This window comes from Solea senegalensis, linkage group LG6, assembly GCF_019176455.1.
Source record: "Solea senegalensis isolate Sse05_10M linkage group LG6, IFAPA_SoseM_1, whole genome shotgun sequence".
NCBI classification, from domain to species: Eukaryota; Metazoa; Chordata; class Actinopteri; order Pleuronectiformes; family Soleidae; genus Solea; species Solea senegalensis.
The window spans coordinates 22727198-22748976 of NC_058026.1; the positions used below are offsets into that span (position 1 = coordinate 22727198).

The following is a 21779-nucleotide window of genomic DNA, read 5'->3' on the forward strand; positions in this document are numbered from 1 at the left end:
CAATATAATTAACATGCCTGTCTGATATTAATAGGATTATTATTGACCATACAACACAACACACACACAAACATTCTTGTTAATAGGGTTAATGTTCTGAAACCTGCATGTGGCCTTTACAGAAGTCTTAATAGCTGTGTGTGCAGCATAAGCATGAGCATGAAAATACTGGGCCGAGCCCAGCAAACATAACTTCTATTGGATTTTACTTAATCGTGATCAAACAAGTTCATGAAGTGTCATTTTGTAACTTCACTTGATTTGGAAACGTTTTAATGCTTGAATGATCGTCTGTGCATCCCGTGTAAATAGTAACCTGACTGTCCAAGACATACTATGCATTCTAACTATTAAGGTTCTCTTTAAAGCAGATTTGGGTGTTTTTATCACTTCATATTCTGTTCACGAGACCATGACTTTTCTTTAGTGCTCACTAGATTGCCAAATATTCCCTGCCCTTTATTCATACATGCAGGTGTTGTATTTCACTTTACTTTGTAAATGTTTTCTTTCTACAGTTGATTTAACAGGGTACTTCTCAACTGTCGTCACAGCACGTGTTGACTCACGACGTTTTTGTTTGCATTTGATGTCAGAGGATCGTGTTCAGAGATTCAAGTGAATGTCGACTCACACACATCTTCACATCTTCTTGCATTTTTCACGTTATTTTTTTATACTATTGACATGATTCAGTCGAAGAAAAACAAGGGATACACTCTCACTGACGGTATAAGATTAAAGAAATAATCTATGTACACAGTGACACAAGCTGATTGAGCTGTATACTAATAGTTTTATTTGAAGGTACAATAACTAATATTAATATTAATATTATAATTTATTCTCGCCTGCGAAGCGTTTTGTGGTACGTTGTGCGACTAATGGTTTCATTTTTTCTCCTGTGTTTTTCTTTTATTTATTTCCAAACCAAATTCTCTTGTTTTCACACACGTTTTAATTCAAAATCGGAACTTTGTGTCTTCAGTTGTATCAAGAGTGCCTTGACATTTTCAGAGGGACACTTCTTTTTTTCCTGTGTCTTGTGTGTTTGTGTGAGTGAAAAAAAACATGAGGAAGAGAAGGAGACGAATGAAATGTTTGAATATGCAACGCTAATGGTGACACTCCTATGTGTGCACTGTTTGTGCAGCTGGATTTGTGCCCGATTGAATTTGCCTACAAGTTCTTTCTGCTCTTTGGAAGTGATAAGCACGACTGAAACAGTCAAGTGTCAAGTTCATCCAAACGTCTGGTGCTTCTAGGTTTGAAGGCGCTTTAATGAATAACAGTGAGTTACTGTATGCACCAAATGTGTGAAAAATCAAGTTGATTATAGGAAATCTTCTTAAACCCATGATCTCTATCCCTCAGTTAAAGGCTTTATATACTGCAAATCCACTATAGAGGCCCATTTTACAAAGGGACTGTATGTCACTCAACATCACAGTTGGCATTGCATCAATCCATGACTTTATGTTGTGCTAAAGATGACTTCCAGTTTTCCCACATTTATGTGATGATTTTCTTTGTTACGGGCTGATGTGAAAGCCTCCGCCCTGCTCTCATGTCTCTGTATGTGGTTAGAATTCACTGCTGAACTTGAGTTGTCAGCGAATGACTTTACAGAATTGTAGACCACTTCAAAGAATCATGTAAAAATCTGTCTACACATTATATTTTTGTAGATAAATATTTATTTTTATTTATTGTTGAATAAAGTTGTAATTCCTGTACCACGCTATAAAAGGAGTCATTTTCACTTCCGTGTCCTCCATTACCAATCATTTTGACAAACAGAACAAAGACAAGCAGGCAGATGCAGTATATGGCTTTATTACTGCGAGTATCAAAATCCGGTACAATGGTATTATACAGGCAATTTAAACAGTGTGCTAAGGTCATGTGTGTAAAACAACACAATACTGCTGTAACTGTGTGTAGTCTGGTCTATGCCTTCTTGAATATCCTCCTTGCTTCCACACCTTCGTAGCTGTACATCTGTTTGAGAAAGACGACGTCACATTCAGTTATTTATCTTTCCTCACGGCTCCATGTTCGGTTAAGTTAAAAAAGAGGGGTTACCTCACTCTGTTGCTTTAACGTGAGTCAAATCAGTGCAAGATTACAGACTTCAGATTGTGAATGGAGAGTTTAGCATATCACAATACCAGAAAGCTTTAACCTATAATCACTGTGTTTGTACATTTGTACATGATTACGTTCATCTTACCTGTATGAGTTCACCTCCCTGGATGATTCGGGTTGTTGTGAGTTGTTTTCCATTGTCCTTTCTCGTGAAAACCCCCTTCATCATGTCACCCTCTATGGTCCACGAGCCCTGTAGGGTGAAATATGAAACCTTGTTATGACATTAACACTGGGTGATCACCTGAGGGATAGAACCATGTATGAGCTAACAAACAAACCCTTGCGGCTCAAAGGTTCAAAGTCATAAATTGAGTGAAATTTGCAACACATTTAAAGGTGAGAAAAAAATCTGATAGTCATAGTCTGATGATATGTAGACACATAAACCTTTAAACTTGTAAAGGTTAGTGATGGGTAAAGGTGAGACTGCTCTTCCTTACCGATAGCTCAGTCCCATCAGCGAGGCTGTACTCAAAAGTGACCCCCAGGACAAAGTCTAATTCCAGGGTGCGGAAAGCGCTGGTCTCCTTGACGTGAAACTTGTCTCCAGTCTGTTCGAGGATGATTTGCAGGTGGTCGTGAAGTGCCAGCTTCCTCTTCAACACGTTGACTCCTGTCAACATACAAATCAAACATGTTCACTGGGCTTTGGCCAGTCAGAGGAACTTAGTGTCTTTGTTTGTAGAGGATAAAAAACAAAAAAACACCGACCCTCCACCACGCTTTAGTGTTCAGAAATGTATTTATAACTTAAATTATGAACAGACATATATAAAAAAAAATACTCCTTGCATTTGAATAAATCAGTGCACACATGTAAATAGTATTCTGACACAGTAAACATCACTCACCCATTACTTCCATGAATTTCTCATAGTTTTCATTGCGCTCAATTTTCCAGGTGCCGTTGAAGGTCATGGTGGTGGTGAGGGTGAGTGGGACTGAGGAGTGTCTCACTCAGAGATTGCAGCTTCTTTTAAACCACACACCCCCTCTTATCTGGGCATCTATCTGACGGCTGATATGGCTGTTTAAAGCTCATATTTAACCACAGCTGTAGCTGATTTGGCAATGCAACGTTTCGGACTTGAAAGAGCTGAACTTGTGCTCACTTAACATCCTGTTCTACCTGTATTTGTGTTTACCAAAGGTCGTGGTGCACGCTCGCCCACGTTAAAGGTTTCTAGTGCAGAACCGCAGCCACAACCTTTGTAGTGAAGAAAAATATCACGTTTTCTTATTTCAACTTGGGATATATTCAGATTCAGATTCAGAAAACTTTATCTGTCCCTGTGGCGCAATTCAGGGAGCAAAGAGTGACACATTGAGGGATAAAAAAGATATAAGATATCAAGGGAAAGGTACAGTGGAACAAAATATAATACTAAAGTAAAAAAGATTCCACCTGACTTTACATGTGTAGTAGAATATACAGCACATTATGTTCATGATTGCACTGAGGTTTGTGTTATGGTTGTATTGCTTGTGGAGAATTAGAGTTGAGCGTTGAGAGAGATATATGTATATGCTGTTAATATATATACATATAAATGATTAACAGCATTGGTAATTATCAAAATCATTCTTTATGTTTCTGTGTTTAAAAGCTCTTGAACTGAAACTATATTAACACAAATATAACTATTATTGTTATCCATGGATTTTCAAAGTGACTGTTTTACAAAAAACCTGAAAAATATAGCACAGCACATTATTATTTCTTGATTAAGCTGTCTAATTATAGTTATTTATTTACATTCCTGAACAGAAAAAAAAATCGTTTTTGTGGTTAAATGTTACGTTTGATTTGTTTCTGACTTCTCAGAGAAGACGCCCAGTGAGCCAGCTCAAATCTGGGAATACAATTTGTTATTTGTAAATAACAATAACATTTTTAGTTTTAAAGATGTTTTTTGAAAGATTTCTAAAAATATTCATGTGTTTTATTGACTGTGTGTACACATATATAGTTAAATGTGTATAGTTTTTGATTCTATTATAAATATAGAAGTTAAACGTGTATAGTTTTTGACTGTATATAGACATATATAGTTAAATGTGTATAGTCTTTGATTGTATATATACATATATGTACATGTGTACATATAGAGGTTAAATGTGTATAGTCTTTGACTGTATATATACATATATATGTACATGTGTACATTAGATAAATGTTAAATGTGTATAGTTTTTGATTGTATATAGACATAGATAGTTAAATGTGTATAGTCTTTGACTGTATATATACATATGTACATGTGTACATTAGTTAAATGTTAAATGTGTATAGTTTTTGACTGTATATAGACATATATAGTTAAACGTGTATAGTCGTTGACTGTATATATACATATATATGTACATGTGTACATATAGAAGTTAAATGTGTATAGTCTTTGACTGTATATATACATATATATGTACATGTGTACATTAGTTAAATGTTAAATGTGTATAGTTTTTGACTGTATATAGACATAGATAGATAAACGTGTATAGTCTTTGACTGTATATGTCCATATATATGTAGATGTGTACATATAGAAGACATATATAAATGTGTATAGTTTTTAAGACACCTCCTGTAAGTGGTTTGTTGAAATACAACATTGCTCAGTGTAGGTGATAATGTTTTTCCAGTGTAACCTCTGACCTTCATTTTGCCATTGTCCATAAAGGAGACCTTTGGTATTTTAAGTTAATAATAAACCAACTATATTTTTCCCTGTTCTCGGGCGAATGTGATGCATATTTTAGAAGAAGAGGCAAGCAAGAAAAAAAAATGCACACAAGAGACTATTCACTAAATGGATAAAATATGGCTGACGTGGCGAACCCTCTTATCTGTGCTTCCTCTCATCTTATATTGTGGCACGAGGGACCTTTACCTGACCTTCACTTTCACCGCAGTGAATCTGCCTCTTATCACAGAGATGTTTCTATTATGACTGCAGTGATGTAACTGTGATTTAGATACACCCACTGAAGCCAACATTTAACACAGTTATATCACACAGTGTAATGACAGTTGTAGTATCAGCTGCACGATTATATTATGGTTATTAAAGCTGTTGCTTAAGCGCTGCATATCTAAGAATGCTGTCGTACAGATTGACATGAACGTCAGGGCTCTTTTTGGACTTTTTTTGTGAACGTACTGACAGGAAACACATGAGTGTCCATGATAAAGTGGCTCAGTCTGTCTGTGGTTATTTCTGCCTCTCAAAACGTCAGCTGGGATTGACTTTAGGACATGCAGGAGATAATAAATGAGTCCATGAGCATAATAAATGTAATCAACGATACAGCAATCATTCATTGCACCTTAATAGACTGTTGGCATCACTCTTGATATTCCATACACACATGGAGGAACACAAAAATGCACTTTTGGGTACATTATGCGTGTTTTAAAGGGCATTAGTTGTTTCTTGTAATGGTTTGTGTGTTCATATACCTTACAATGACTGTATTATGATCCAAAAATATTTAATATAAATAACTATTTTACTCTTTTTATATGAAAACAATTCAAAGTCATGTTATTAACTATTATTAATTTGTTTTGGGCTGTGTAAAAGTGTGTCATGCTTTGTGCTAATGGTTTGCACTTCCAGGCCACTGTACATGTCTAAGTGCAGTGGAGTAATGACCACGAGGTGTGTTCATACTTAGTGTTTAAAACAACACCCATTTTCTTTGACACAGTTCAAAGTGGTCTGTATCAGTGCCTTATGTCTCTTTCTCTTTTATATTTGTCCGGATATAATCTGCCTCTGTCTCTGTGTCGTAGTCTTCTGTTGCTTTATGTCCATATGTCTTCCATATTATGTCCTCTGTCTCAGTGACTGCTGTGTCTTCATGTTCACCCAGAATAATGATGTTGAGGTGAAATCTCTGAGGCGACGCAAGCCGCGTTGTTCTTTCCTATCTGCGTAGATAATTCTTTATAGCTGCATGTGCGCTCATTATCGTGCTATTGAATGAACTTGGGACAGATTGGACACTTTCATGACAGTAATTGCACATGATAAAAATCTTTACTGCCTAAAATATTACAGATAATGTGTGTCATTCAAACAGTACACAGTCTAGGTCAAACCAAGTAGTGTCAAAGGTCAACAGTTTATAAATAATCTGTTAACTTCAGTACATATTATTATGAAAGCAATATATCTCACACAAACATAATCTATTAGTTTGGACAACACCACAGACAGCCATGTGCAGTTCTCTCTTTGGCCACTAGAGGGAGCACATTACAAAACATTCCTGGTTCGGTTTCTCAGGCAGCGACCATTTTCCTGTCCATCTGTGAACTGTATTGTTATTGAATAGGCAAAAGTGTACAGTGAAAAGATGAATAAATAAGAAGCAACACTTCTCAATAATATATTTTATTAGTTAACCTCTCAACATAAACAGTCATGTCTTACAACCACAGACAGAACATCAGGCACCTGGTGTGATTCTTGCACAAGAAGCTGGATTTCTTATGAGAGGGTTGATGTGTAGTGACGTGTAACAATCGTGAATTTAAAAAAAGAAAAAAGGATGTGGTGAAGAAGTACAGCACGTGTCCACGTGGAATTAATAATTAACACACCTAATACATAAAGGCTTCTCCTCTACAGTAGTTTCATCCACAATGAGATGCACCATTTGATTTGCTCCCTAAAGTTGATCATTAGAACTATAGAGAAACAAAATAAATACAAACAACAGGATGTGAACAATAAATATGTAGTTATTTGAATAATACTTCAACAACATAGAGCTAAATTGAAAAGAGTACCCTATATTACTTCATAGACTACATTAAAAAAGTGAATGTGCTATATGTCGAGAGGGGAAATAAATATATTAAATAAAGTAGTAAGAAGCGCTCATTTTCATTTATGTGACAACTTCACGAGTCAGTGATAGATACATGATCACGAGTTTACCAATGGCTCAACGCTGTATCGTGAATTATAAAAATAGCTTAACATGAATTACATCTTGAATTTCAACATACAAATCTAAATAAAAGGAAAATTGATCATAACCTATATAAAAACTACACGTATATTCAGTGTCAAACTTTGTATATCTCACATCCAGTGAGATCAACCAAAATTCTTCCATCCCTGTAACGATGACTGATGTAATGGCACTAATCTTTCATTTTCAATTAAGTATTTATTAATGCTACTCTCAAAGTGAAAATGACAATAATTAAATTTGTTTTATCTCGATTGAAGTTAGTTATTTTCCGATGAATTCTCAGTATTTATGGCACGATGGGAAAAAGTAACAACGACAACATTAAAGTGATGAGAAATGGTTTGCTTATCAAAACACTTCAACGACAAAGTTTTGTTTTTTTTTCTCCAAAATTAAAATTAAAATGAACTACATACTGTGGACATAAACACAGTGAGGTCAAGATAATAGTCAAGCAGGGACACGTGTTCAAGAAACATGGTTCATAAAAATATCTGCATGTCTGTGGATGAGTTATCACTTCAAATCAATCTCATTCTAACCTCAACCCAAACATCAGAGGACACTCACGATGGTATAACGCTGGAGAGTTAAGCTTTAACCGCGGTGGACTCTGTGTCTGTGGATTTCCGGGACAAGAACCACACCTTCATTGGATCCTTCTTTCCTTTCATGGTGATGGGTCCACGATACTCCAAGTGAAACTGAGGGTCAGCGTTCTCAGCCGACTGCAAACACCTGGAGTAAAACATCAACACAAATGCAAATGAATCAATGAGTCACCCTCTACATGCATCACACAGACATATACTGTATTTCTGTCCATGGACGTTAAACTTAACTTTAACTATAACAACTACTTCATATCTATTATTTGCATTTACAAAATGTTTAATTGAAGTTGTAAATCTAAGTCTTAACATGAACAATAAAGGTGATGATAAGCGTAAAACATGGTATGACTTACCGATAAGTATATTCTGAGACATTTATTTTCCCCTTGTCACCGGTAGTTTCAGTGCGACTCGTGAGGTTGACTGTGTTTCCAAAAAGGCAATATCTGGGCATCCTCTGGCCAATCACTCCGGTCACCACCTCTCCAGTGTGGATACCGATCGTAATCTGGAGAGAAAGGAGGAAAAACAAATCATAAAATCCATTGTTTTGTCGCTCTGTGTGTTGATCGTAGATGACTGCAATAAACATTATTCAAGAATGTAGATAAAGACAAGTCGACGTTCTTACGAAAGTTCACGTCCACTTGCCTTTGTTGCTATATTAAAATATTGTTGTGGTTCCAGAATGAAAGTAGAATGAAATAAACCTGTTATTTGTGGTTTTACGCAAAATACAAAGTAAAACATTCAAAGGAATTTTAAGAAAAAATCTCAGTGTGTGTTTGCACGATCCATAAACAATCAGTTTATGTTGTACTGTATATTGCTGCTATACTGCTGAGTTACTGTCAATGATCTTCCTTCTTCCTGTCAAAATGTAAGTTTAGGATTCCTACTGTGATAATCCATGGTAAAGTAAAGTTCCACTGATTCTATTTCACACTAAAAATGCAATTTTAGCATTTAGATAAACCTTTGTAAATTATAAATAAATGATCTGTGGTCCACAGAGAGCAAGAGAAATGCCTGCAGCTATCAGCTAAATGCTGCTCTCAGTGTGCTGGCACAAAATCTTAAAGATACTGACTGAAGAGGTGTTACATTTCGTGGGTGGATAAAAGATTAATTTTGCCAGAAATCGCTGTGTGCACAAAATAATATTCTTTTTTAGGTTTTGGGGTTGGCAATAAACTAGCAATTCCAAAAGTAGCTCCAGGCAATCTACAGACTAATATTTACAATCAGACACATCGGCACTTCAGAGCTTAATGTCTTCAGACCATGAAGATGGTTGAAGTGTCTTCTACAAATGAGTATCTATTTTCAGCCTCTGGATCGTGAGATGATTTGAGTCTGTTTTTGCTATTTAACTGGTCTCCTCTCCAGCCTGTGCCATGTCCCAAAATAAACAGCCTTTTGTTAAGCTGATGTGATTTTCCAAAGATAGGTCTCAACAGTCAATGATACAATAACAATCTCCAACAGTCAGTTAAACAAAAGTCGGCTGTTTTTTCTCCAACTTTTGACTGTGTATCATTACTTTGCTGTGGAAATATGTCCAGATGCACAGATGAGGCTTTTCAGAAATCAATCAGCAAATAAAAAAAAGAAAAGAAAGAACAAAAAGGCCCAAAGCTGGAGAGCTGGTCGCATGAGGTAGAGGGGGCATTTATCCAAAAGCACAAAAGACAGCACAAACGTATCTTTGCCAAATGAACAGATGCGTTGCTTTAAAAAGGCTAAAATAATTAAATATGTCAGAAAAAAAACAAGCACGACAGCAACACCCAAAACAAACCATGCACCACAGGGATACACTAAAACAATTGCTTGTTATTATCATATTAGAATTAACCTGTTTAATTAAATTAAACAGGTTCTTCAACTTGTCTTTCTTTAATTCTTTTTCTTGCCTCCGTTCCTGCGCATGTTTCTGTTATAATGTATTTTTTCTTCTTAATCCTCTTTTGCTAAACCAGTGCTTCCTGCAGCTGAATCGATCTCAAGCATCAACAGCACCTTCTTTGAAATATGATCCTACTTTTAATTAGTAAATTAATTAATATGGGGCACATTGTGGCTTCTCTGTCTCTCCACATAACTATATAATAGCTATATTGATCCAAAAAGGTTTCAAAAAAATAATTAAAAGAGTTATTATTATTTATAATGCTAATTTCATTTGTCCTTCACTGGTGTTTCCTAGCTGACATTTAAATACAATGAGGGAAGCCAAATATGCACACACACACACACACACAATGAAACAAAACAAAACACCACATTCTCTGAAGTATTGGGTTGATATCACACCTGTACTGGTTCATTATCCACTTTGACTTGTCCGGCAATCTCCAGCATATCCAGAGCGAGGTGGCAGATGGACTTGGCGTGGTGTGTGCATGGTTCTGGCAAGCCACTCACTGTCATGTACTTATCACCCACAGTTTCCACCTGAACAAGAAAATATTATGCCTTTTGTCACATGACTGAGATCATCAACCACTATATTTTTGCTTTCATGTAAAAACCCTCTGTTTCCACTGCATTGCTGCTAAAAATAACCCGAAACACCCCGAGATAAACACTTAAACACTGACATCAGCTTTAAGACGTTCAGGGCCTCTTTGAGCGCTGCTTAAAAACCATGGACCACCAAGCCATTCAGCTTTTAGAGTAAATATTACTGCTTTTGGTGACCCAGTGCCTGAAGCCGATCCCCTTGGAAGTGCCGTGGTCTGTTTGACTTCTTAAAGTGCATTCTTGTCTGAAAGCCTGGTGTGTAAATCTGCTGCACGAGGCCTATAAACTGGTGCAGTCCCTCTGTAAAACTACACCATGTTTACAATGTGGCCCTGCTCTTCTTACAGTGAAAAACTCAAGTCAATTGGAATAAATCCTCTCTTGCTGACTTGTATGAGCATAATTGTGTAACATTATTTACCCCGAGACAGTGGGGACGGCTTCGCTACATAAAGAGTCAACGTTTAAAGCAGTCGAACAGAAAGAATTCAAGTCTGAATATAAATGAAGGTTTAAGAGAAGGTCTATTATTGAAATGTAAAAATGCAGGTTTTTTTCTGAAAAATATTGTTATTTTAAAACTGCACACCTGTTTCCTGTACTTTCAAGACGTGTTAAACAGAATGATGGAGAAATAATTAGAAAGTACTGTACGGTCATAAAAGCACTGCTAAACCTTTGCACAGCACTGATACAAGTCACGGCACAATTCTCGCTCCCCACCTTGTATACGTAAGGGTTCTTGCGAGAGTCTGTCAAGATGTCAAAGCGTGTGTAAACATCATTGAGCAGGTTGACTATCTTGATGGCTCCCTCGGCTGAGGCGTGCTTGCTGCAGAAGACGTTAAATCCGACGATGCCACTGAAGAGGATGGTCACGTTGTCGTAGCGCTTTGCCGGGACGGGCCGTTTGTGACGCAGCTCGTTGGCAACAGATGGTGGCAAAACGGAATAGAGCAATCTAAAAGGGAAGAAAACAAATGCACTGAGAGTAACAAACTGGGGCTGCCAAACTCAAGTCGGTCCTTTGGACTGGCATTTTCCATGCTCACCCACCACCTCTTGGTCATTTTGCCATGCAAGCTGCTCTCAAATGGGAGGGTGGTGTTTCTATGGCAACTGGTTAGATCATGGCTGCCTGCTCAAAGCAAAATACCTTCAACGAGGCTTCGTAATGTGAGGCACATTTTACATACAGGTAACAGTCCCCACACAGAAATGTAAATATTTATATTAGACGGAAAACAAAACTATACTTACTGTAACATTTTTAACAATCTACATACATGGGCATAAAAGTCATTTCTTTTAACCCTTAGAACACAGAGCGTTTTGGCTGCTTTTTTCCATTACTATGTTTAAACACACAGTATATACAGAGGCTATAAGAATGTGCAATATAGAGTTTCTAAGTAGCAAAATGTTTGATTAAAATCGGATTGAATTTGTGAAATTTGGAAACATGTCACAGTTCAAAGTTCACTTGGCTCGTTTTCTATGAACAAAACGAAAAGAAAAATGCTCTATTTTGTGACTTCTGCACAGTTATTGCTACTTTATATCACTACTAAAAATGTGACATAAAATGAATCATAACTTTGACTCAACAACACAACAGAGAGACGAAAACCACATTTTTAAAGCCTGAATATGTGACCTATAAACACACACCTCCGGGATGTCCATATAAGGAGTTGTGTATTATTCCCACGGCAAATGACCATGGGCACCCCTGTGGCACAGATCTGTGCTGTGTGAGCACTAATATGTTAACAGTGGCAGAAACAGCATACAAACATTGAGTTGTAAATCTGTGGAAATACAATGACAGTTCTCTTAAATATTTAGAGAGAAGCTGTGAATTCTAATCAACGCTGGGAGTCCCAGGCGCTCGCAGATCAGACAATGGTGAGAATATTAATACGCTGATCCATTTGGAGAGTGAACGTCTTCCCCTATGAGAAGACAGGACAGCGACAGCAGTTTTTAAATAAAGACCGCGATGGTCCACCTCCACGCTCCTCTGCAGCTGTCACCCACTGCTGTGCCAAATTACTATGACAGGCCTTTTTCTGAAAGCCACAGTCAACACTATTTGAGTGTCCTCACCAATAACAGGAAGAGAGAGTGAGAGAGAGTGGCTCAGGCAAAATCAATGTGGCTTTATCAAGAGCTGCTGACCATAGGTGGTCCTCCTGTCACAAAGTTTCCAAATAACTGCAGGGGCTTGACACAGACCTTAACAATCTTTGAGAAAACATCACCATTATTACACATTTTATCAAGAGAGTTTAGAGGGATAATTATGAGGCTGTGGCATGTAGTTATATATAATTGATAGAGGGTGAGGGTTCATTAACACGATGCTAAATTGCTGCTAAATTGCTAAAACGTTGCTATATTTGGAAGTGTAAAATCTACAGAGATCTACAGGACGATTGAAAAGATAGTAAAAGAAGAAATAAATATTTTCTGGTATTTAACAGTACATAATCTCTCTCACCTACATCTTTTACTTAAATTAGTTAAATATTAGGCCCTTAAAACCATCTGATAAGCAAATTAGAATAACAGCCTCAAGGTTTCACGTCTCTGCAAACAAGCCATGATGCAGAGTTATGGCAGCAATTGTTTTCGCTTCTTGGGGGTTAGTTTGAGGAGTGATGAATTATGTCTGAGATACTGGTGGGATAATGGTTTTGTTCTTGTGCATTTAATGTTTTATGTTCTGTTTTGTTGTGTTTGTTTCTCTATTAATCTGTTCCTATGTTCTATATAAAGTGTGTGTACGTGCACTCTATCATTTAAAATGTATTATCATTTAATCTTTTTTCTTAGATTGTTATTACTATTATTATTATTGTTGTTGTTTTCAATCTGTGTTTCCCACTGATTTCTCATGGAAAATTAAATTCCTGAAAATGGGTTGAATGTACAACAGGTCATAGAATTACATAAGCTTTTATGAGATTTCATAAAGTAGCTTATTTGTAAGGATAACAAGCCAAACACGCTGGGTGGGTCAGGTTACACTGCTGTACGCTCCAGTTTGACTTCACTAAAGACTGGAGTGGCAGTGAGAGCAAAAATCAAACCTGTCTGTTTTTTTCTTCTCGTCCTCCAGGGCCCGGAGTGTGTGCTGCAGACGATCTGTCAAGATCTCCAGCTCCTGCGTCAGCTTGTACTCCTCACGAAACTGCTCTCCCAGCAGCACCAGGTCACGCGTGGCGTCGTGCAGCGGGATGTCGCTCAGGTACAGGCCCCTCCGTGTAAGATCATCCAGGTTCATGACACTAATCAGGAAAGGAGAGAAGAGCGAAACAGTGCGAGTGAAGCACTTTTTCCATTACTGCTGCAAGGGACAGTTCATTTGTGTCTGTGTTTCTTGTTCTCGCTCACATCAAGATAGAGCAGTAATTAAACAGAGCTCTGAGTATGAACCACCTGCAGTGAGATCACCGTCTTTCTCTTGGGCTTGAGCTGCTGACCGTCTACAGCTTCCTCTTGTGAAGTGAGGTCATACACTATGTTTTATGAGACCTCTCGTCAGGTAAATCAGCATGCTCCTCTTCCATTACTGTCTCGTGGTGACCTTTTGTACAAACACTTGATCTTGTCATCTCCATGTGTTTTTGGATCTGCGAGCACAAGACCTCTTAAACCCTGCTCTCATGCGTCAGACACTTCACTAGAAATGCCTTATTGGTTATAAAAAGGCCACAGAAGCTAATGAAGGTCACCACAGAAGAACCAATGTAATTACCAGGCCTTCTTGTCTCTTTGTCATGTGGTTTCTCTTGCTCTTACTGTGTATTTATTTCCTGAAAGCAAAAATGCTAAATATATTTGATCTTAATTGCTGCTGCTGAATTAAATAAATATCCACTTTGCCCTTTACGGAGACTGTGAACGCGTCTGAATTACAGGCAAAGAAAGAGTTCTCCTTCATTTTCTTTCACTTGCGATTTTGTGATTTTCTGTGTATGTCAGGCAACTAAGGGAAATCAGTAAGTGTATTTAATTATCTATAATTTAAAACCAACAATGTGTCTGCCCAAATGCAGAATCCAGGCACACCACCAATTATATCACAATGAGGCCCACTTATTATGTGAAAATATAAGATGGGTGGTATGTTTTACTTACAATGAAATGGAGCACTGCAGATTATTTTGAGTCAGAACTACATGAAGCGCCATGCTGCTGTAAGTAAGACCAAAACCTGGTCGTAACGAGGCAGAACCTCCTTTCCGAGGAACTGGTTAAGTTGAATTGTGATGTGTTTGCATTAGTTAATCTGTTATATGTGAACGTAATAGTATTTTTAAAATTGTATTTTAGAAAATCATAAAGTATGTTAGTGTTAGGGTCATTTATGGTTAATCGTGTAAGGACCTGCTCCTTGCCTCACCATGCATACCTTCTCAAAATAACAAATTTTGGCCTAAAAGAAAGGGGGAAAATAGAGTATGATAAATTAGTGAGACTTGCATGTTCTCTCATGTGGATTTCATGCGTTCCAGTTTGCCTCCGTCATCAATACATGATGTGTTTATTTTGCTCCTGTCAGTTCCCCTGGCCAAGGCACTGTTGTCCATTCTGAACCAATTTCCCCACAGAGATGAATAAAGTTACCCTAACCTTCATTTCAGGATATTTTTTTTTTTTGGTCTTAAATGTTGAGTGTTCTCATTCCGTTTTGGTATGCATTGTATATTCAGTGTGTGCTTCCATCGGGACAGAGTGCACTGTGGCTTTACCTGGGTGAGCAAAGGAAAAGGATGTTCTCTGCCTCTGGCAAGTAAATCATCTGTCCTTTCAGTCTCAGACAGCTGATCTCCACTCCCGTCAGCTCGTCCTCATTCTCTACAGTCTCCACATTCAGCAGGCCCTCCTGTCAGGATTATATCACATTTATGAATATTTCATGATCTGTTCTTCTCTAAATCTGCCTCAAAACTGGGAAGCTGTTCAGCATCCCCAGTATTTTAGATATTTTTGTTTTGGCCTGTAAGTGTTGTTTTGTAGGTTTTCATACAAGTCTTCTCAAAAGGTATTTCAGCTAACAGACACAATTACACATATCAATCTCAGTTCTATTCTTACTTTATTTATCGTGCCTAAGTAACTTCTGAGATATTTTCTTATTACTGCATATTTTAGACCCTCACCCTCAGTGTGCCATGCATAAACATCAACACCAAATTTCAGATATTAATTTCTTTGATTAATTTTCACATGCTCACTAATCTCGGCAAGCAATTTCATCCCCATTAGCAATGTTGATGGGACCCACAAAATCAAAATCAAAATATCGCTAAGCTCATCAATATTAATAAATAAGACTATGAACACGTTTTCTTTCACCCCCATGTGCAACAAAAGCAATGTTTTGATCATTTAGACTTTTAGAGGTCTGTTTTAGTGCTCTGTGCCTCCTGGAAGATAAAAATAGGACTGATGTGATCAGCTGACAACTGTACGGCATGTTGCAGTGTACCTTGCTTCGCAGAACAAAGACTGTGTTGATGTGGGAGAGGATGCCGTGAAAACTGAAGTCGATGTGAGGACGGACCAACGAGAAGACTGAAGGCAGGATACAGGTACCAGGGTGAAGCTGGGGAATAAAATAAAAAATATGAGTCAAAATTACATTAGACATTGTTATAATTGTGTAAATTACTGACACATTCAGGGCTGCCAAACTGTGCAGTCCATTACTTTATTGATCTCTTTTTACATACATATAGAGATCTCACATACGTTTGCTGCATGTCAATCAGATTTACGGTGTAAGCGGGTGTGAATGTGCACCTGTGGCAGGATTCGATAAATGGCGTTCCCACACTGCGTGAGCATCAGGTCCTTGTCGAACATGAGGTGGAATGGGAAGGCCTTGCAAAACGTATATGGACTGATCCGAGTCTCCTGCGTGCCGTTCTCCTCAAAGCCATCCAGGTCCTCGTAAAACGCCTCCTCCTCTGAATCCTTCTCCTCAATGAGGAACTTGATGTGATCGCACTCCTCACTTTTTGGCTGGATCATCTGCATGGATTAGACGAAGGCATGTAACTAATCAAATAATTATATTATTTTGCAAATTGCCTATATTGTGGCAGATGTTTTTTTTTTTTTAAATAAATATTAAACCTTTAAAATATTGGTGTCATGAATAATGTTCCATTAATATTATCATCATTGTTATAATTAATCTCTTGTCTCTTATTCTAAAATTAGAAAATGTCATTATTCCGTGGGTTTATGGGCATAAGGCATGCTGACGTCAAGCTGCTGTCTCTGCACCCTGTTGCCACAGCAACAGTGGCTAATATTTCCAGAAATTGGGTGTCACATTTGGAGCGTCTGCCATTTTCTGTGCTTTCATTACACACAGAATTTCTGAAAAATATTAGCCTGTCTGTACAATTTGATTAGGGTTTGGGAGAAAATGTCACTCGCTCATGAAATGTAGAGAAAACTCCAGACAAAGTACAGTAGTACGTCTGAGGAGAATAACAAACTGCAGCTACTTGTACGGACTGTAATTTGTTGGCATGCAAATCAAAATACCTGCAATAATTTACGATATTTTTCAGCTACAAATTTTCTCTAGGGAAAAACGATCAAGCAAATCAAGGATTCATTATCTATTGAACAGTTGAATTGATAATTAAACTGAACATTTAAACTGTTTAAATTCAACAGTTTAAATTGAAGCACTTCAGAAAAACAAACTCCACAAACGTCTCCAGACATCTCCAAGCTAGAGGCTCTATAACTTAGATCTAAAAATATCCAGTGACTCACAGGCATTTGCCAAAAACTAGCTGCTAAACTGCAGTTGTCACAGCGCCTCTCTGCTCCTGGTTTGGATATTGTGGGACTTTGTGTTGTTTAAACTCCACATTATAACCCTCTTCAATTATATCCTGAGACACAATCTGTTACATTCTGACACAAATGCACTATAAGGCTTCATTTAATCTTGTGCCATGAATTAGAGAGGAACTGGGGGATGGGGAGCAAAAAATGTAAAGTCATCTTCATTCATCACCAGCAGCAGCAGAGAGAGCTATTAAAGCTGTGAGTTCACTGTGCATGAAACGGGAGTGAAAACAGCATCGCAGCACCTTCATCTCTATCTCTGTTCCGTGGATTTGTTGAGCGACAGTTTTAATGATGCCAATCACAATGTCTTGCAGGCCTTCTCTCTCTGAGTAGTAGTGAAGTATCAGATTGGTTCCCTTCTCGGCATCAGTGCAGCGAAATGAGGGAGCTCTCATTCCAGGATAAATGGTACCCAGGTGGTCGTGTAGAGCATCCAAGTTCTAACAAAATGTAGATTGAAGATAAATTATGCAACACTCGATCACAACACAATTAAATCCTGCAGAAGTATAATAAATTAGACGATAATGCTGTACAGAATACGAAATCTATATTTTAAATTGAAGCAAGAGAGCTCCAAACACACTGGATCCTACAATTAAGCCTCTTAAACATTTTAGATTTCAAATACTTTAGTGACATTAATGTCAATGCATAATTACAACATTATACATGTTTAAAGAAACAACATCCCAATAACAAACAGCAGAGAGGAGAGAGTCCTTACCTGCAGGAACTCACGAACATTGGATCCCAGCACTCGCAAGATGGTGTCATATCCTGATTCTTGGCAAAATTCAAAAAACATCTTCCCAAACAGCTGCAAGATGTCTCCCGCTTCGATCTCTGAAATACACAACAGAGCTCTTAACTTCGCAACACAGGTGGTAGATGCGGCAGGAGGCTCCATTGTATTCTATTTGCAATAATTGAAAAGGACTAAAAAAAAACACTGTCACTTACTGAGAACTTTACTCGCAGCCGCTACTAGGTCGTACGTTTTGGCATCCTCGTATATGATTCTGACCAGGAACTGACCCTCAATATCGAGCTGAGCCTCCCTCCTGAAAACAGTCAAGTCAAGCTGTTACTCAAGAGCCACAGCGAGTGTTACGGCACAAGTGCAAACAGTCACTGTCGCCGCGGAGGCCATTTTGGCATCCCTTTTTCTGTCGTTGCTTTATTTAAAGAGGTCCTTCAGTTTAGTTAGTAACAGCTGTTGTGTTTGTGGACAGACAGTGTGAACAACCTTGATGTGTTTTACAGTAACACAGTTTCCATGTTATGTAGTTGTGAAACAAGTATAATCAGGGTTTTTTTTTTTGTTTTTTGTTTTTTTAAATGTGCTCCAGATCCTCTGTCATGTGCTGCGAGCAAAGATTACTATTAATACATTTGACAATCCAATTTATTCTAAAAAATGCCCGAGATCTTAATGAGGGTCTGATTATTGTTGTTTTACTGAGATAATAGAGATTAATTAACTGACAGAAAAAGGCAATTTTATGAACCAATAACAGCTGGAAAAACAAACCGAGCCTTGAAAGGCTTTGGAAAGAAAATAAGAATTATATTTCAAATCACCGCATTCACGAGGTCTGAAAAAAAAAAAAAACGAGCTGACATGATAAACAGTTTGTTAAATAACAATGAGTTATGTTTGCAGATGCTGCATGGCAGTATTTTTTTTTTCTCTCTGTGGTGGCTGTAAAAAAAATGGCTACTTTGAAAACATTTACACAAAGCAGCTGCTGCTGGTTTTTCCTGTTTTCTTTTTTAGGCAGGGTCAAGTCAAGGGCAGTTCAAGATGAAAAGCAGATGAAAAATAAACTTTGATGGAGCCAAATGTTTTCACATGGTGAAAAAAAAATCACTTCTTAACATTTCACAAACGGTGGAATTGTTTAAATTGTAACTGATCACAGATTACACATTCTACACATGTAATCTGGGGATTTATTTATTTTTTACTATTTGTTAGACTGTGATGTGCCACAATGTCCCTCTAACACACAGCGCATTTTTCCCACAATATCTCATTTCCATTAGCTAAAAAAATATTCCTGGTTTCAGTGTTGTGACATTGTATTTTCAGATAAAAATAAAGTGTTTTTCTTATTTGTTGAGAACACAAAGTCCTCAACTTTAGGTCATTTTAAGATGATCAAACAAGAATGAACTGTGACGGTATTACAAACCATATGGTGGTGGAATTACAATTGATCCATTTACTCAAGTATTCCTACAACTTTTGAGTACTATACTACACTATATTACACTATACTACACGACACAATGCTAAACAATACTAAACTATATTATACTGTACTATATTATACTATACAATATTATACTAAACTACACTATAATATTTTACATTATATGTCATTTAGTAGACACTTTTATCCAAAGTGACTTGGAATGGAATTGAGTACAATCAGCCACAGGAGGAGTCGAACTCGCGACCATGACATCTTTCACACACACAGGGTACCAGTCTTAACCACTGAGCCACTCCATCCACTATACTATACTATACTATACTATACTATATCTTACTATACTATACTATATTATTCTATGCTATATTTATTTGACAACATTTGTAAAACAACCGTCAACATTAGTTTGCTTGATACAAACTATATAATACATGATACAGTGTAGGGCAGGATAAGAAATGCCTAAAAGATTACAATGATAACACATTTTCAGATCAGTCAGAAGTGATAATCATCATCATCATCATCATCATCATCCGCTTATCCGGGGCCGGGTCGCGGGGGCAGCAGTTTCAGCAAGGGACCCCAAACTTCCTTGTGATAATATTCACAATAATTCTCAGATAACTAAATTTGCTTCTGTGTGAAGGTTGAAGAAACCAGATAATTGTTGTTTTAAACTTTACGAGCAGAAAACGACAAATACATCTCACTCAACACTACATTTCAACATATGTTCTCAATTTTGAATTTATTTTATATAATGTATTGTTAGCTATAAGAAATACATTTTCAAGTATCATTATCATTCTTATTTTTTTTATGCCTTTGCGATTTTAGATGTCACAAAAGCGACATTATGACAGTGAAGTCCTGACATGAATTGAACAGTGAAGCTTTAACATTAAAAGCAATTAAATCTGTAATATCACATTGTTTATTGAGAAATGGAAAAAGATAAAACGCAATAATTTAGGGCTGCAACTATTAATCGATTATTAATCCATTACTAAATTAACCATCAATTATTTTGATAATAGACTAACCCGTCTGACTTTGTTTTAAATCAATCAGCTTCTTAAATGTGAATATTTTACAGTTTATTTGCTCCATATAACAAAGAAATCGTTAAAATTGAATAATTTTGGTTTGTGAACAAATCAAGACATTCAAGAACATCATAATTTCCAGGTTTGGTAAATATGGATCAACATTTTTCAATATTTATGGTTAATAAACCACAACAAACACAAAATGTAACTCATGTCACTACAGTTAGCAACAACAATAACATGTAAATTACAAAGCACTGCATGCATCACTTACATTAATCACATTGTATAAAACACAAGTACTTTGACTTATTTTACCTGTGAATATTGTTTTTAACTTAATGTGAGTATCACAGTGTTGTGGCTGTAGAGGATGAAGGTTAATGATTACAGTAAAGGTAAATGTCTGTTACAGCTGACAACAAAGTGTGAGCTGAGTGAGTGAGTGAGTGAGCTGCTGCTGCTGCTGCTGCTGCTGCTGCTGCTGCTTATAACAGGCCTGACTGTGTGTTTCCCTCTTGTTGTTGCTGTTGTTGTCTGCTTGTGCTAACTCGAACCTCTTTGATATCAAACCAACATAATCGATGGAGCAAAAACATGATCCACCAAAACTCACTTGATGTCTTCCCACACTTCCGGGCCATAATTCCTCAAAACGAGGAGCTCCAAGGCGTGATTCACAAATCCATACTGTGAAATGTTGTTTTGAAAAAACATGAACAACGTGAGTATTATTCCATGATAATAATGATAATAACAATAATGATAATAAAAGAATACATTGTCCCTTACTGACACATGCAGATGTTTACCTCTCACCTGTTAAGACACATTACACTGTATACAAAATACTGTGTCTACGTTACATTGATCTAAACGTCAAATGCGTCGCGTTGCGTTGAACACCGCCGGCATTTTAACACATAAACAAAGCCCGTGTTACCTACCATGATGACAGCTGCTCTGCCTTTTCCGTATTTTCAAGCAAAAACCGTCGCTTGTGACACAACCTTCATCGTTTTTCACACGGATGCTGCGGAGTGTTTCTGCCTCCACTTCTCCCTCCCCCGGTTTTCCATCAGCCACAGACTGACAGCGAGTCTGACCAATAGCAGAGCAGAGATGCTCCTACGTAAGCACGCGCTGACCAATGAGGACGAGGCTGTCGTTGTCACAGTGATGCCCGTGGACGTGAAATTTGCACAGGCAAATAAACGGTGGTTTCTGTATTTATCGCATCAGTATGACTTATTCTGTGAGCTTTACAGCACACATTATAAGTGACACTAAAACAGTTGTTCTATTAAGTTGTTGACATGCAATTTGACGTTCTTTTA

General features: G+C 37.3%; 2 protein-coding genes across 2 annotated transcripts; both read right to left on the minus strand.

Annotated features, from left to right (window-relative positions):
• Nucleotides 1–1820: 1820 nt before the first annotated feature.
• fabp2 (fatty acid binding protein 2, intestinal) lies at nt 1821–3248 on the minus strand. The gene is made up of 4 exons (XM_044028723.1): nt 3003–3248; nt 2592–2764; nt 2234–2341; nt 1821–2001 (listed from the first exon to the last, which is right to left on the minus strand). Exons 1-4 carry the CDS (start codon nt 3067–3069, stop codon nt 1951–1953), a joined length of 399 nt encoding a protein of 132 aa, XP_043884658.1. The 5' UTR covers nt 3070–3248; the 3' UTR covers nt 1821–1950.
• Nucleotides 3249–6535: 3287 nt separating this feature from the next.
• Nucleotides 6536–21505, minus strand: gucy1b1 (guanylate cyclase 1 soluble subunit beta 1). The gene is made up of 13 exons (XM_044028515.1): nt 21390–21505; nt 21059–21132; nt 18132–18232; nt 17896–18014; nt 17411–17608; nt 16095–16325; nt 15781–15897; nt 15041–15174; nt 13376–13573; nt 11004–11241; nt 10071–10211; nt 8108–8262; nt 6536–7878 (listed from the first exon to the last, which is right to left on the minus strand). Exons 1-13 carry the CDS (start codon nt 21390–21392, stop codon nt 7731–7733), a joined length of 1857 nt encoding a protein of 618 aa, XP_043884450.1. The 5' UTR covers nt 21393–21505; the 3' UTR covers nt 6536–7730.
• Between the last annotated feature and the right edge of the window lie 274 nt (nt 21506–21779).